At 42.2% G+C, this 16634-nt stretch overlaps 1 protein-coding gene and 1 long non-coding RNA gene across 4 annotated transcripts in view; one reads left to right on the forward strand and one right to left on the reverse strand.

Moving 5' to 3' along the window:
• SLC45A2 (solute carrier family 45 member 2) overlaps window positions 1-9176 on the reverse strand; it is a 32493-nt gene extending 23317 nt beyond the window's left edge. Inside the window, exons 1-2 of one of the 3 annotated variants that reach the window (XM_082382376.1) lie at window positions 8748-9176; window positions 6360-6536 (exon numbers count right to left, since the gene is read on the reverse strand). In XM_082382376.1, coding sequence (XP_082238502.1) covers window positions 6360-6536; window positions 8748-9132 — 562 coding nt within the window. In that variant the 5' untranslated portion in view covers window positions 9133-9176. The remainder of the gene's footprint in view (window positions 1-6359; window positions 6537-8747) is intronic. The other 2 variants (XM_082382377.1, XM_082382378.1) reach the window with 2 other exon arrangements.
• A 93-nt stretch (window positions 9177-9269) lies between these two features.
• LOC309624454 lies at window positions 9270-12787 on the forward strand. Its single transcript, XR_014241938.1, has 2 exons — window positions 9270-11520; window positions 11566-12787. It is a non-coding gene; the product is annotated as an uncharacterized lncRNA (long non-coding RNA).
• Window positions 12788-16634: the final 3847 nt, after the last annotated feature.

Here is a 16634-nt window from a genome sequence, read left to right on the forward strand (position 1 = left end):
ACAACTAAGTCAGGGGAAAATGCCCTCAGGGGCTCCCTTCTCTAACCTGCCTTTGAGATTCTTTGAGAGGTAGGTGCTGAAATGGGAAAAGAGATGGCTGTTTGGAGACATTAACTGTTTTTTTGTTTTGTTTTTTAATTGCAGTTTTTTTTTTTTTAAAGAAATTCACATTCTTTTATTTATTTATTTATTTATTTATTTATGGCTGTGTTGGGTCTTCATTTCTGTGCGAGGGCTTTCTCTAGTTGCGGCAAGTGGGGACCACTCTTCATTGCGGTGCGCGGGCCTCTCACCATCGCGGCCTCTCGTTGCGGAGCACAGGCTCCAGACGCGCAGGCTCAGTAATTGTGGCTCACGGGCCCAGTTGCTCCGTGGCATGTGGGATCTTCCCAGACCAGGGCTCGAACCCGTGTCCCCTGCATTGGCAGGCAGATTCTCAACCACTGCGCCACCAGGGAAGCCCCATTAACTGTTTTGCCCTAAGTTATTCACGTCACCCTCAAAGCTGAAGTTTCTGTATCCTGGCTTCTGCTCTGGCCACATCCTCTCCAAGCTGCCTGAGTGAGGCGATATGAAAGTTCACCGGGGGCAGAAACTTCAAAGGGAACCCAGCTCATGAAAGAAATCCACTCATGCAGCAATGAGTCCTAAAGGAGAAGTTAAAACCGACTCTAACATGAAACATGGCTTCTTTCCACTTGTATAGGTTTGGTCAAAGGGGCCCATATCTGAAATTTATTTTTAGGACTCATTTTGTTAGTTCTTAATTATTTCTAATCTGAGCATTTGTTTCACTAGCATTTTAATGCATACTTTGAAGTATTAAGGAAACAGAAAAATCAAAAGAGGCTGAGCCTAAGAAGTTACCCATTCTTCTTCCAAAGATGTACATGGGGCAAGTTTCTCACTGAGTCATTATATACAAATAAAACTTTCACAGGTCCGGCGGGAATGGAGGAAATCTAGTACATATAAACATTTGGTGTTGAATCCTTTTAAATGGTTCCTTGCTCTGGACCCGGGACCATTTGCCAGGATACTAATAAGTAGCATTGTGTAGAGATTCACACTGCTGTGAGGAAACAAAAGTTCAGAAATACCAAGGCGACTCAGCAGGAGGAGGAGCCAGGATGTGAACTGGGACGGCCTTTACCATCATGTCTGGTCCCAGCCGCCTTTGGTGGGATGGAGCCCGCTGCTAAGGAGAGCAAGGCCTTGGGTTAATTTAGCAACATAGGCTTGGTGAGAAGCATTCTGACACAAGGCAGGAATCTCCTTCAGGTGAGTGTGGGTTCCACAGCCTCAGATGCACCCAAAGGTGAAGGCATGGGGTGAAGGGATGAGGGTGGATCCACTAAACACAGCATAGCTACCACATTCGCCAGGGATGGAGGGCAGATAGAGTTACCCTTACACATAAGAGACAGAAGAAGCTGGAGGACTAAAATGTCCTTCTGGAAGCCAGTAGGGTCTTTTCTTAAAAAAAAAAATCAGAAATATGCTGGAAAATATTTTGGCAGTGAACCCTTTGACACTTACTCACAAAGCATTTGGAATTGTTGGGCCTGGACTACCGCTCTGAAATAAGTAAAAAAGAATTTTGGGCTTCCCTGGTGGCACAGTGGTTGAGAATCCGCCTGCCAATGCAGGGGACACGGGTTCGAGCCCTGGTCTGGGAAGATCCCACATGCCGTGGAGCAACTAGGCCCGTGAGCCACAACTACTGAGCCTGCGCTCCGCAACAAGAGAGACCGCGACAGTGAGAGGCCCGCGCACCGCGATGAAGAGTGGCCCCTGCTTGCCGCAACTAGAGAAAGCCCTCGCACAGAAACGAAGACCCAACACAGCCATAAATAAATAAATAAATAAATAATAATTAAAGGTGCTAATAATTAAAAAAAAAAAAAGAATTTCAATTTACTCGAATGATTGGATTCCTCAGGTAAATGATATCTTGCTGATGATGAAAATCAAAATGGGCCCTAAAACTGAACATGACTTTATTATAAAATGCTTGTTTCAAGCAAAATGTTATAGACATCTCTTTGCCAAGTTCAAGTAAATTCGGGAGGTCTGGCATGTATGCAAAAACTAAGCAAAGTGATAATGCACTGCTCATTATTTTTCTCTCCATTTTTTAATATGGTCTACCATTCAGAGCAAGGACACCACAGTGGGGTCACACATCCATGTTTAACTCAACAGAATTCAACGATTCACACTTTAAAAAGAGGGAGAGAGAGAGCAAGAAAGATAAAAAGAACATTTTAAATAATATGGGTTGTCCTATCTGCTATTCTGTTAATCGAGCCCATGTCCAGAAGTAAACACTAAAGAGGAGATGAATCTGCAGATGTATTTACCTGTATCCATCACTATGCAGATCTATATACACAAAACGAGGTCTACTGTATTTTATGAATGATCTGCGAGGTGTTTACAAATAATGTGGACTCTCTGTGATTATCACTTAAGCAGGGACTTTAGAATCTAAACTTTAAATAAGGTGAGACTTACTTGTTTTATAGGAGGAAGGTATTTTAAGTTGTTTTTTTCTAGTAGAGGAAAGAACTTGCTTTGAGCCATCCACACACCCTCGGGGGTCCCCCTATAGCCAGAGACAGTTGGCTGAGGTTCATGCTGGTCAAGAGACAAAGCAAGGTAACTAAATAAGCATATTCATCTGAACGCTGCGATTTGTAAAACTTCCCGAAATACAAGCAGGGTTATAAAACCTAGAGTCTCTTTTTACATAGCTAACACTTCTAAGTGCCTGCTAATGGCAAGGCAATGAGTTGGAAGCCATGGGAGTTTGCAGGTGAATCTTCATGTTTTTACAAATCTTGTAGTTTACAAATCTTGTAGAAGAGATGGATAAATCCACCGTGAGTTATAATTCAGGAGAGAATGTGAATATAACAAATGTGATCAGGTAAAAGTGTGAATATGACTTTAAAATGTAACTACCTCTTCATTATTCACTAAGAGATTGCGATTTGTAACTACCTCTTCATTATTCACTAAGAGATTGCGATTTGGAAGCTCTGGCTGTCACTTTCTTACCATAGTCTTGGTCTTTAATTGTACTCATGAGGCTAATACGCAGTTGTGTTTGTATTCTATGTGGTAGCTACTAGTTTTGGCCTATTCAGTATTAATAACTACCCCTTCCTCCTGGCTAACAGAACCCCAATTTGATTCAGGGATATGCTCCCCACCCCCCAAAATACCCTCTCTTTTTTCCAACCTCCCAGGCCCCTGGGTGCTCATGTGACCTAATTATGCCCCATGAGAAACAAGCAGAAGTCTGTGGGGTTCTAGGAAAGCTTTTGCTTTCTTCATTAAAAGACATACATTGAAGCTCTAACCCCCAAAGTGACCATATTTGGAGATAGGGCCTTTAAGGCGCTAATTAAGATTAAATGAGGTCATAAGAGTGGGGCCTTAATCCATAGGACTGGGGTCCTGATAAGAGGAAGAAGAGGTACCAGGAGTGCATGCACAGAGGAAAGGCCGTGTGAGACCACAGCGAGAAGATGGCCGGGAGCGAGCCAAGAAGAGAGATCTCACCAGAAGCCAACCCTCATGGCACCTTGATCTTGGCCTTCCAGCCTCCAGAACTGTGAGAACATAATTTCTGTACTTTAAGCCCCCCAGTCTGTGGTATTCAGTTATGGCAGCCCAAGCAGACCACATAGGCCACAGGGGAAGTAAAATTCAGGCTATGTGTATGGTGAACTGTAGCCTCCGCTATCTCTTCCTGCGGGAATTATCCATTTCATTGACACCTGATGAACTTTTGTGCTTTGATTATGCTGTGGGTGGAGCCTCTGACCAAATTAGAAATTAAGTTTGCCTGCAATTTGGAAGAGAATTGAGGGGCCTTCTCTCTAGGAAGTGGGTAGAAGAAAGTTTCTAAGCAGCTTTGATTTCCAAAGGGAGAAAAGGGGGAAGGGAATTTCAGTGTGAGTAAAGCCCCAGAAGCTGGAAAGGAAAGGGCAGTCTCCTTGGTTTGTTCCATTAATATTCATTTTGAGCACCTACAATATGCTAAGCAGTGGTGGCGGTACAGGGATACAGTGAGTAAAACAGACCTGGATTCTGCCCCTGGGAACACGCTGGGGAACTGCTCAGAGCACAGAGGATGTGGCGGGAGTAACGGGAAACGAAGCTTGAAGTGTAGGGTGGGAACAGATTGTGGGGAGTTTGAACCCTGTCCAGGAATGTGATCTTGATTCAGTAGGCAAATGGGGAGTGATGAAATAAAATTCATATTTTACGGCAAGACGAGAAAAATTTAAACATAAAATGTCCTCTCTGCCCATTTGGGCCTCCATCCTCCCCTTCAGTGTGCATCGTGCATCTGTATTATACATTAACCAGACCGCTGTATAAGATACAGGAATACTTGCTCGATAAGGAGCAATTTTCTCCTGGCACCAGCAAGGTAACCCCTTAGGAGATAACATTCCTTTCTTAATCCTGTAAGTGGTCATGATGACCCACTACTCACCTTGTATGTGCAGATCTGGACTATGTAAACTGTCAATACGTCATCTGATGTATAACCCTTTGTCTCAGATCTAACTGTGCTCTGACCTCTAATGGGAGGAACAGTTTTAGAGCTCTCTGAGAGACTGTCTCCCGGTTTATAATCTTCAGGTTGGCTTGACTGAAATTCTCTATTTCTTTCTTAGATTGACTGTTGATTAATTCATAATTTGTCAACAGGAGCCACTGCAGGTCATTGAACAGGAAAGTGCCCCGGTCATAGCTGTCCTTTAGGAATATGAAGCTGGAAGCTACGTGTTGTTTCAGTTGGAATAGGAAGAAATTAGAGACTGGAAAATCAGTTAAAGGATAAGTACGAAAGATACAGTGAAAGCCTAAACCCAGGTCACGTTTGCTGAGACCACTATACACTAATATCAGTAGAAAACTTCAAGACATTTTATCGAACTCAATAGAAATACTACCATGTGTTAACCTTGGGAAAGTTCCCAAAATACAGGGCTCAGTCTTCTAACACAGAGGCAGCAAAGCAGAGGTTGTTTGGCCAAGACTAACACTGATGTAAGCCGGGAAGGAGTGGCCATATTGCCCAAAGTACTTAGAGCAATAAGACTCTCAATGTGTCAGGTTCAAAAGCCAAGAAGTCTCCCATGATGTTGTTGTAAGTAATTTGCAGATTACGATAAAGCAGCAGGAACTGTGGGATTTCAGTTAGGAAGATGCAGTTTGATTCTCTATTCTGGGACCTTCTAGCTGGAGACAGGGGGCTCGGGGGCCCCACAGACAGGCTGGACTCTTGCTCTCTGTCTGCCCTGGAGCACGGAGGAAATACCCTCTGCTGGGCAGCCCCATCCTTCCAGGGCTCACCAGCCAAATATTTGCTCTAACAACAAATTACTGAGCCAACGGCTTCCGTGCAGGTGCCGCTCTGGGCTGCGGAGACACAAACTGGACAAAACTCAAGATTTTGCTTCTCATGGGACCTACCTGGCCATGGGAGGAGACAGAAGATGTCAAAACATAAAATATATTGGCTGGGCGATGGAGACAATCAAATAGAGTCCCCACGAGTAGACACAGAAATGCTCCCAGGCCGGGATCATGCTGTCGTCTTGTGCATGACACCCCAGTCCTAGAAAAGTCCTAACTGGAGCTCTATAAATTCATGCTGAACATCAGTAGCATTGCTCTAAATGAAGGCCCCAACAGCAACCAAAGGAAGCCGGCAATGGCCCCAAGAAATGGAGAGAGACCCCCATTGTCCTCCTGGCATGGCCTTTTCCAAACCAGGAGGTTGAGGAAATGCTAACTCTTTATACAACTAAGAAACCTTTAAGACTTGGGGCTTTTTATTTGCTTGGTTTGTTTCTATTTTTGTTTTTAAATGTGATTCTTGGGATACTTGCCACAGAATCATCTGGGGTAGTCATTAAAAATGCAAATTTCTAGGCCTCACCTCAAACCCACTGAATCAAAATAACTGGAGGAGGGGCCCAAGAAGCTGCATTTTTAACAAGCTCCTAAGTAATGTTGATGCTGCATATTACCGATTAAAAAATAAAACAAAACAAAAAATAAAGTCAAGTCTACAAGGCCTCTTTTCATTTTAGTTGTAAAGGTCTCCACAAATGGCTCTTCAGAAAGCTCTTGTATAAACTTCCTTTGCAAAAACTCCACAGCCTGGTCACAAGAGAAATGCACTGGAGGACAGAGCCCGCGTGATGGGAGCAGTCCATCAACGGATCCATTCATTGAAAAAGTCTGAGTGCTGAGACACTGGATGGCTTCAGTGGAAGGGCCTCCCTATCTGGGGAGCCGAAGGATAGACTTTCTGGAATATTCCCTACCTGTGAAGAGGGCATGGTAGTGGAGGCCCCTCTCCTTATCTCGATGGGTGCAGACATCAAATAAGTAGGCTTTGATAGGCCCATCAATGAAGTCAGCAGCAAAATCAAAGAGAACCACACCTATCATGGTGATGCTGATGGCCCAAATCAGCTTCATCCTTGGGTCAGCAATCAAAGCTAAAAGAGAAACAAACATTGGTCTCCTAAATCCTGGTTTAGAATGATCCGCATTTTTATTTCCACCCGGACCTCCTGTCATCAAATTATTTCCCTTTACTTTCATTTTGCTTTGCTTTTCCAAATAAGAAACAGCTTCATTATTTTTTCAAGTTTTAAAAATGATGCAGCGAATGTCCAGAAAAGGCAGCTCTCTAGAGACAGGAAGTAGACTGAGCAGTTGCCTAGGACTGTCAGGGAGAAGGAACTGGGGAGTGACTGCTAACGGTTACCAGGTTTCTTTCTGGTCGGGGGGATGAAAATGTTGTGTAATTAGATAGTGATGATGGTTATACAACCTTGAGAATATATGAAAAAGCACTGAGTTGTACACTTTTAGATAGTGACTTTTATGGTATGTGAATCATCTCTTTAAATAAAGCTGTTTAAAAAAGTATACATGCTGATTGTAAACCATTCCAACCATATAGAAAAGCTGGGGAGATGCTTCTAGATCCCAGCCCCTAGATCTGGTCATCCTTCAGACATCCCTTTATGCACTAACGTAGAGGTGTGCACCTGTGCCCTTATGCAGTGCTTCTCAAACTTCAGCGTGCGTAACTACCACTTGGATGACTTGTTAAAAGATTGCTGGGCTCCACCTCCCGTGAATCTCCTGCGATTCATCAGTAGGTGGAAGGTGGGGCCTCTAGCAGCCCCCCACTGAGGCTGATGCTGCAGGCTGGCCCCAGGGACTGGCTCCGTAGATGACAATTTTTCCACGACGGGGAGTGGGGGGTGGAGACGGTTCAGGCGGTAATGCGAGCGATGGGGGGGGATGGTTTGGGGGGTCACGGGAGCCACGGGGAGTGGCAGATGAGGCTTCGTTCGCTGGCCCCCCTGCTCACCTCCTGCTGTGCGGCCCGGTTCCCAACAGGCCATGGACCAGCACCGGTCCATGGCCCGGGGGTTGGGGACTTCTGGGTTGGAGGACTCTCCTTTGAGGAGCACTGACTAATGGGATCGTGTTGTACATGATCATTTCAGTTGATGAAGAGCAACTTCACAGTGTTAACAGCTAAATAATATTCATCCTATGGCTGTGCCACAGTTCACTGACTCACGCACAACTATTTCCCTTGCTTTCAGTTTATTTTTTAAACTTTAATATGTAATATATGCACCTTTTTTTTTTAACATCTATATTGGAGTATAACTGCTTTACAGTGTTGTGTTAGTTTCTGCTGTATAACAAAGTGAATCAGCTATATGCATATGTATAACCCCATATCCCCTCCCTCTTGTGTCTCCCTCCCACCCTCCTTATCCCACCCTTCTAGGTGGTCGCAAAGCACCAAGCTGATCTCCCTGTATGTACCTGTTTTTAAAAATACAGTAAAAAATAAGTGAAAAATAAGCCTACTCTCCCCCTCTCACCCCAGCCCTTTAGTACTCCTTCCCTATCGGCAACAATTCTTTTCAGGTTTTTTGTAATTTCTTCCAGAAATGCCCTACATTTATAGATGTATGCCCTCTTTTAAATATATACAAATGATAACTGATTATCCTGTCTCATTATCATCCATTCTGCTAGCCTGAGAGTTAATGCTCAAAAAATGTGTGCTATTTTTAAGTTTAACGATTCTTTTCTCAATGCAATATGTACTACCACCAATTACTGACTAATTGGTGGTGGCTGATTAATGGCTAGAAAAAGTGCTCACCATCAGGTTTATGTCCACAATTTGCAGTGCAAAAATGTCCCCTTGAGCTACCAGGCTGATGCCCTGTACCAATTAAAAGACTCCACAGAAAGCTGTGAACATAATTAACTCTCATCTGGACACAAAGTTACATTTATTGTAAAAATTTATGGAGCCATTTGGCAGCTGGTTAATTTGAGAAAGTACTAAATAAGGTATAATGGGCACAAAAAAAACCCTATAATTGATAAATACGTAAAAATATGTAATTTAATAAAATAGGTAAAAATATAATCCTATTTTCAAATTCTCACAATTGAAAAATAATGTATCCTGATGTTTCTAAAAGTAAAGGTGCCTAACCACAGAATTTGGGTCACTCAAAGGTGGAAACTCTGTGTAAGTTAGGAGAGAGAATCAGTTTTAACCGATTTCTGACTGTGGCAGTAAAGAAATCTGCATTCTCCTTTCAGCGAGCTGCATAACAGGACCCTTCTCCCGGCCTGCCCACCTTGTGCTGCCCACTGACCTGATACGATAGCGTCCCCGTTAAGGTACATAGCCATGCCCAGGAGCATCACGACGCCCAGCGTGAGGATGTAGGGTCTCCGCCGCCCCCACCGGGCCCGGCAGTGGTCGCTGGCCAGTCCCACCACGGGCTGCAGCAGGAATCCCAGGATAGGGCTCAGGAGCCACACCATGCTGTAGAGACTCTTGGGCAGGCCCACGCTGAGCAGGACTGGGGTCACGTAGGCCGCCTCCACCGCATAGCAAAACTCCCGGCCGAACATGGCCATGCTGTGCATGATCAGGCTCCCTGTGGGTCTCTTGGGCGGCTCCACAGAGCCGAAGGGGCCCTCCTCAGCGAGGGATTTGTAGGTGTGGATGCCAGGCTGCCCACTGCTGTCGCCCATGGCCACTGGGTGAGGAACCAGCCTGCAAGCCCACCACCTCTTGCGTGGCCCTGGGGTTTGCGCTCCCAGCTGGATTTGACGTGGATCCTGGCTGAGCGGCCAACAGAGATGGTCAGGCTGGGGGAGGGGCTCAAATTCTTTCACGCCTCTAAGATCACAAGTTATGATGAGAAGGAAGGGGGTTGGGGCCTGGAAAGCATGATGGAGATTAGCTGCTGTGAGCCCTCTGGCTCCTTAGAGTGTTTTTCTAAAAGAGTCTTCCTTTGTACTGTTCTCTCTGCTTCTCTCTCTCTCTCTCTCTCTCTCTCCCCCCCCTGCCACACACACACACACACACTCTATGACACACAATCACATACAGCTTTGAGACAATAAAGCCCTATAATCCAGATGTTAAGTATGAATGAGTCGATATCTTTTTCTAAACTTTTTCTAGATATAAATATTCTGTCCTCTCCTGAACACAAGTTTTCTACACACACACATATAGTCAATTAACTAGACTTAAAACAGTGGGAGGTTGCCCCTCCCCCTAAATCACTAGCTCTCTCACAGCACTGTGATATTTTCCTTCAATGCACTTAACACACTTCAGATAGTTCGTGTTTATTCTCCTTCTCCTCTGTTGGTCTTTGATCCCCTTATGAGCAGTGATCTGGTCTGTTTTGCTCATTATGGCATCTAGCATGATACCTGGCACCTAGTAGGTCCTCAATAAACATTTGCTAAAGGAATTACAGAATGAATAAAGTGTATACACAACATTTTGTAATGCCAGTCAACTGCCTGTTTGCTCAGATCCATTCCCTCCCCCTCATACTATGCTCTATACCATAAGGGACTACATTTCCCAGGTTCCCTTGCTCTCTGGCTTCTAGGTAGATTTGTGCAATCAGAGGCACTGGTGGGAAGACTGGGGGCAGGAGAAAGGAAGAAATCAGGATACTTCCTCCCCTCTCTTTCTCCATCCTGAGATGTCTCTGGCAGTGGCTGCACCTCCACTGTGGGTCCAGCTGCCAACCTTAGCTTCTGGGTCCCTATAACACTACCTTTCCCATCGATCCTGAAGCTATGGGAGTGGTCTTGGCTTCCTGTGGTTGCTCGTATCTGAGTTGCCTCACTGTCCCCTGGGCTTCTCATCTCTTTTATCACCAATGTAATTCTCCATAATAAATTTCCTCTGTTTTAAAGACTCTGAGTGGGTCATATTTTCCTTGTTGGACCTTGAATTCAAATGAAAATTTGAGTGGCAAGGGAAACATGATCTCATAGGAAAGGCCCTAAAAATGGTTTAACAGCAAGACTTGGAGTCAAAATATTTAAGTTTAAATTCTGGCTCTGCCTCCTTCTACCTGTATTTCCCTGAGCAAATCACTTAAAGTGGTATTTCCCAAACTGTGTGCCAAGGTGCCCCAGGGCACCACAGTGAACTCAAAGGGGTATCTCAGGAGATTTAAAAATTTAAAGAGAGTAAACTCAGAAAAACTCAACATCTTTCAGATACTACATGGAGTAAGAATGAAATAGTTCATACTTGTAACATAAGACTGTACTACAATCCTTTCAATGACTTTAGATTTTTGTGAGGCTGGGTTTTCCGCAGCCATGATAAAAAGCAAGTATTGTGGGACTTCCCTGGTGGCGCAGTGGTTAAGAATCTGCCTGCCAATGCAGGGGACACGGGTTTGATCCCTGGTCCGGGAAGATCCCACATGCCGTGGAGCAACTAAGCCCGTGCACCACAACTACTGAGCCTGTGCTCTAGAGCCCGCGAGCCACAACTACTGAAGCCCACGTGCCACAACAACTGAAGTCCGCGTGCCTAGAGCCCGTGCTCCACAACAAGAGAAGCCACCGCAATGAGAAGCCCACGCACCACAATGAAGCGCAGCCCCCACTCACCACAACTAAAGAAAGCCTGTGCACAGCAATGAAGACCCAATGCAGCCAAAAAAAAAAAAAAAGCAAGTACTGTATGAATATCAATGTGGAGCAGAAAACAAGGGTAGTGACATCCAATCTGATTCCAAGGCACGAGAAGCTGCAGTGCCCAACAGGTGCCTATGACCCATTAGTGACTAAGAATGAAATAAGGAGGGAGATCAAGATGGTGGAGTAGGAGGATGTGGAGCTTAACTCCCCCCACAAACACATCAGAAATACAACTACATGTGGAACAATGCTCACAGAAAAGCAACTGGAAACTGGCAGAAGATGTGCTATACAACCAAAGCTGCAAGAAAGATCTCCATGCAACCAGGTAGAATGAAAAAAAAAAAAAAAAAAAGACAAAAAGGCACCAGAAAGGAGAGAGAAAGAATTCCTCAGACAAGCAAAAACTGAAAGAGTTAAGTAATACTAAACCTACCCTAAAAGAAATATTGGAAGGTCTTCTCTAAATAGAAAAGCAAGTAAAGGGGAGCAAGTTGGAAGGTCTTCTCTAAATAGAAAAGCAAGTAAAGGGGAGCAAGTATAGGAAAGGGGAAACACAATAGGAAAGGTAAATATATCAAAGGATTGAAGATCATTTAAAAAAGCCAGTACATAGATTAAAAAAAAAATTTAAAAATTTTGTAAAAGCAATTATAACTACAATGAACAGCAAAAGGATAAACATGAAGATGTAAAATAAGACATCAAAATCGTAAAATGTGGGGGAGTGGAGTAAAAAACTGTAGATCTTTTAGAATGTGTTTGCATTTGCATGACTATCAGTTTAAAGCAAGTCGATATAGTTATGGGTCAATATACTTGAACTCCAGGGTAACCACCAATCAAAAACATAAAATTGATTCACAAAACCAAAAAGAAAGGAACTCAAGCATACTACAAAAGAAAACCATCAAACCACAAAAGGAGAAATAAAAAGAAATGAACACAGAAGAATTCCAAAATCAACTGGAAAGCAAAGTTTAAAATGGCAATAAGTACATACCTATCAATAATTACTTTAAATATCAATGGACTAAATGCTCTGATCAAAAGACAGAGTGGCAGACTAGATTAAAAAAAACAAAAGCCCACCATATGCTGCCTGCAAGAGACTCACTTCAGGAAGAAAGACACAGACTGAAAATGAGGGCATAGAAAAAGATATTTCATGCAAATGGAAATGACAAGAAAGTGGGGTAGCAACACTCATATCAGACAAAATAGACTTTAAAACAAAGGCCATAAAGACAAAGAAGGACATTATATTATGATAAAGGGATCAATACAAGAAGAGGATATTATACTCATTAGCATATATACACCCAGTACAGGAGCATCTAAATATATAAAACAAATACTAACAGACATAAAGGGAGAAATTGACAGGAATACAATAATAGTAGGAGACTTTAACACCTCACTGACATCAAGGAACAGATCATACAAACAGAAAATCAATAAGGCAACAGAGGTCTTAAATGACACAATAGACTAGTTGGGCTTATTACAGAAAAAAAACAGAATACACATTCTTTTTAAGCACACATGAAACATTCTCTAGGGTAGGTCACAAAACAAGCCTCAACAAATTTAAGAGAATAGAAATTATTTCAAGCATCTTTTCTGACCACAACGGTATGAAACTAGAGATCAACCACTGAAAGAAAAACGAGAAAAGAATGACTACATGGAGACTACACAATATGCTACTAAAAAGCCAATGAGTCAACAATGAAATCAAAGAAGAAATGAGAAAGTATCTCGAGACAAATGAAAATGACGACACAACCTCACAAAATCTATGGGATGCAGCAAAAGCAGTTCTAAGAGGGAAGTTAACAGAGGTACAGTCCTTTCTCAAGAAACAAGAAAAATCTCAAATAAACAACCTAACCTACCATCTAAAAGAATTAGAAAAAGAAGAACAAACAAAACCTAAAGTCAGCAGAAGGAAGGAAATAATAAAGATCAGAGAGGAAATAAATAAAATAGAGATTTAAAAAACAATAGAAAAAAACCAATTAAACCTAGAGGTGGTTCCTTGAAAGGGTAAACAAAATTGACAAACCAAGAAAAGAGAGAGGACCCAAATAAAATAAGAAATGAAAGAGGAGAAATGATAACTGATAATACAGAAATACAAAAAATTGTAAGAGAATACTACGAACAGTTATATGACATCAAATTGGACAACCTAGAAGAAATGGACAAGTTTCTAGAAACATACAGCCTACCAAAACTGAGCCAAGAAGAAACAGATAATTTGAACATCACTAGAAGTAAAATAGAACCTATAATTTAAAAACAAACAAACAAACAAACAAAACTCCCTGCAAATAAAAGCCTAGGACTGGACAGCTTCACTGGGGAATTCTACCAAACATACAAATAAGAACTTACACCTAACCTTCTCAAACTACTCCCCAAAATTAAAAAGGAAGGAACATTCCCAAAGTCATTCCAAGTAGCCACCATCACCCTGATACCAAAACCAAAGACACTACCAAAAAAGAAAATTACAGGACAATACCTTTGATAAATATAGATGCAAAAATCCTCAATGAATATTGGCAAACCGAATCCAACAATACATAAAAAGGATCATACACCACGATCAAGTTGGATTCATTCCAGGGCTGCAAAGATGGTTCAACAAACACAAATCAATGTGATACACCACATTAACAAAAGAAATGACAAAAACCACAGGATCATCTCAATAGACACAGAAAAAGCACTTGACAAAATTCAACATCCATTCATGATAAAAACTCTCACCAAAGTGGGTATAGAGGGAACGTATCTCAACATAATAAAAGCACTTAAAACAAACCCACGGCCAACATAATACTCAACAGTGAAAAGCTGAAAGCTTTCTCGCTAAATTCAGGAATAAAACAAGGATGCGCACTCTCACCACTTCTATTCAACATAGTACTGGAAGTCCTACCCACAGCAATCAGACAAGAAAACGAAATAAAAGGTATTCAATTTGGAAGGGAAGAGGTAAAACTGTCACTATTTGGAGATGACATGATACTCTATACAGAGAACCTTAAAGACTCTACACAAAAAACATCAGAACTAATTAATGAATTCAGCAAGGTAGCAGGATACAGATACAGAAATCTGCTGCATTTCTTTGCAGTAACAATGAAATATCAGAAAGAGAAGTTAAAAAACAATCCTGTTTAAAATTGGATTTAAAAATACATAGGAAGGGCTTCCCTGGTGGCACAGTGGTTAAGAATCTGCCTGCCAATGCAGGGAACACAGGTTCGAGCCCTGGTCTGGGAAGATCCCACATGCCGCGGAGCAACTAGGCCCGTGAGCCACAACTACTGAGCCTGTGCTCTAGAGTCCACGAGCCACTACTACTGAGTCCACATGCCACAACTACTGAAACCCACATGCCTAGAGCCCATGCTCCACAACAAGAGAAGCCACTGCAATGAGAAGACCATGCGTCACAATGAAGAGTAGCCCCTGCTCACTGCAACTAGAGAAAGCCCATGCACAGCAACAAAGACCCAATGCAGCCAAAAATAAATAAATTAATTTTAAAAAATACCTAGGAATAAACTTAACCAAGGAGATGAAAGACCTACATGCTGCAAACTATAAAACACTGATAAAGGAAATTGAAGATGATTCAAAGAAATGGAAAGTCCATGCTCTTGGATTGGAAGAATTAACATTGTTAAAGTGGTCATACTAACCAAAGCAATCTACAGATTTAATGTGATCTCTATCAAAATACCCATAACATTTTTCACAGAACTAGAAAAAATAATTCTAAAATTTATATGGAATCACAAAAGACCTAAAATTGACAAAGCAATCCTGAGGAAAAAGAACAAAGCTGGAGGCATAACCCTTCCAGACTCAGACAATACCACAAAGCTACAGTTATTAAAACTTCACACTATTGGCACAAAAACATACATGTAGATGGAATAGAATAGACAGCCCAGAAATAACCCACACACCTACTGTCAATTAATCTATGACAAAGGAGGCAAAAATATATACAATAGAGAAAAGACAGTCTCTTCAACAAGTGGTGTTGGGAAAGCTGGACAGCTACATGTAAATCAGTGAAATTAGAACACTCCCTCACACCATATACAAAAATAAACTCAAAATGGTTTAAAGACCTAAATATAAGATGTGACACCATAAAACTCCTAGAAGAGAACATAGGTAAAACATTCTCGGACATAAATCGTAGCAATATTTTCTTAGATCAGTCTCCCAAGGTAATAGAAACAAAAGCAAAAATAAACAAATGGGATCTAATCAAACTTATGAGCTTTTGCACAGCAAAGGAAACCATTAACAAAATGAAAAGACAACCTACGGAATGGGAAAAAATACTTGCAAATGATGCAACCAACAAGGGCTTAATTTCCAAAATATACAAACAGCTCATACTACCCAATAGCACAAAAACAAACAACCCAATCAAAAATGAGCAGAAGAGGGGCTTCCCTGGTGGCGCAGTGGTTGAGAATCTGCCTGCTAATGCAGGGGACACAGGTTCGAGCCCTGGTCTGGGAAGATCCCACATGCCGCGGAGCAACTAGGCCCGTGAGCCACAACTACTGAGCCTGTGCGTCTGGAGCCTGTGCTCCGCAACAAGAGAGGCCGCGACAGTGAAAGGCCCGCGCACCACGATGAAGAGTGGCCCCCGCTTGCCACAACTAGAGAAAGCCCTCGCATAGAAACGAAGACCCAACACAGGCAAAAAAAAAAAAAAAAATGAGCAGAAGACCTAACAGACATCTCTCCAAAGAAGACATACAGATAGCCAAAAGGCACGTGAAAAGATGCTCAACATCGCTAATGATTAGTGAAATGGAAATTAAAACCGCAATGAGGTATCACTTCACACCAGTCAGAATGGCTATTGTCAAAAAGTCTTCAAATAATACTGCAGACAGTGTGGATCAAATGGAACCCTCCCACTGTTGGTGGCAACGTATACTGGTGCAGCCACTATGGAGGGTATGGAGGTTCCTTAAAAACCTAAAAATAGTGCTACCATGTGATCCAGCAATCCCACTTGTGTACGTACCCAGAAAACACGAAAACTCTAATTCATAAAGATACATGCACCCCAATGTTCATAGCAGCACTATGTACAATAGCCAAGACATGGAAACAACCCAAGTGCCCATCAGCAGACAATTAGCTTAAGGAGATGTGGTATACATACGCAATGCAATACTACTCAGCCATAAGAGAATGAAATGTTGTCATTTGCAGCAATATGGATGGACCCAGAGATTATACTTAGTGAAGTAATGATATGATATCACTTATACATGGAATCTAAAAAATAATACAAATGAATCTATGTACAAAACAGAAACAAGACTCATAGAAAACAAATTTATGATTACCAAAGGGGGAAGGGGTGGGGGAAGGATAATTTAGGAGTATGGGATTAACAGATAGAAACTACTATATATAAAATCAACAACAAGCATTTACTGCATAGCACAGGGAACTATATTCAATATCTTGTAATAACCTATAATGGAAAATAGTCTGAAAAGTATATATAC

The sequence above is a fragment of the Balaenoptera borealis genome (assembly GCF_965194805.1).
Source record: "Balaenoptera borealis genome assembly, chromosome: 2".
NCBI lineage: Eukaryota > Metazoa > Chordata > Mammalia > Artiodactyla > Balaenopteridae > Balaenoptera > Balaenoptera borealis.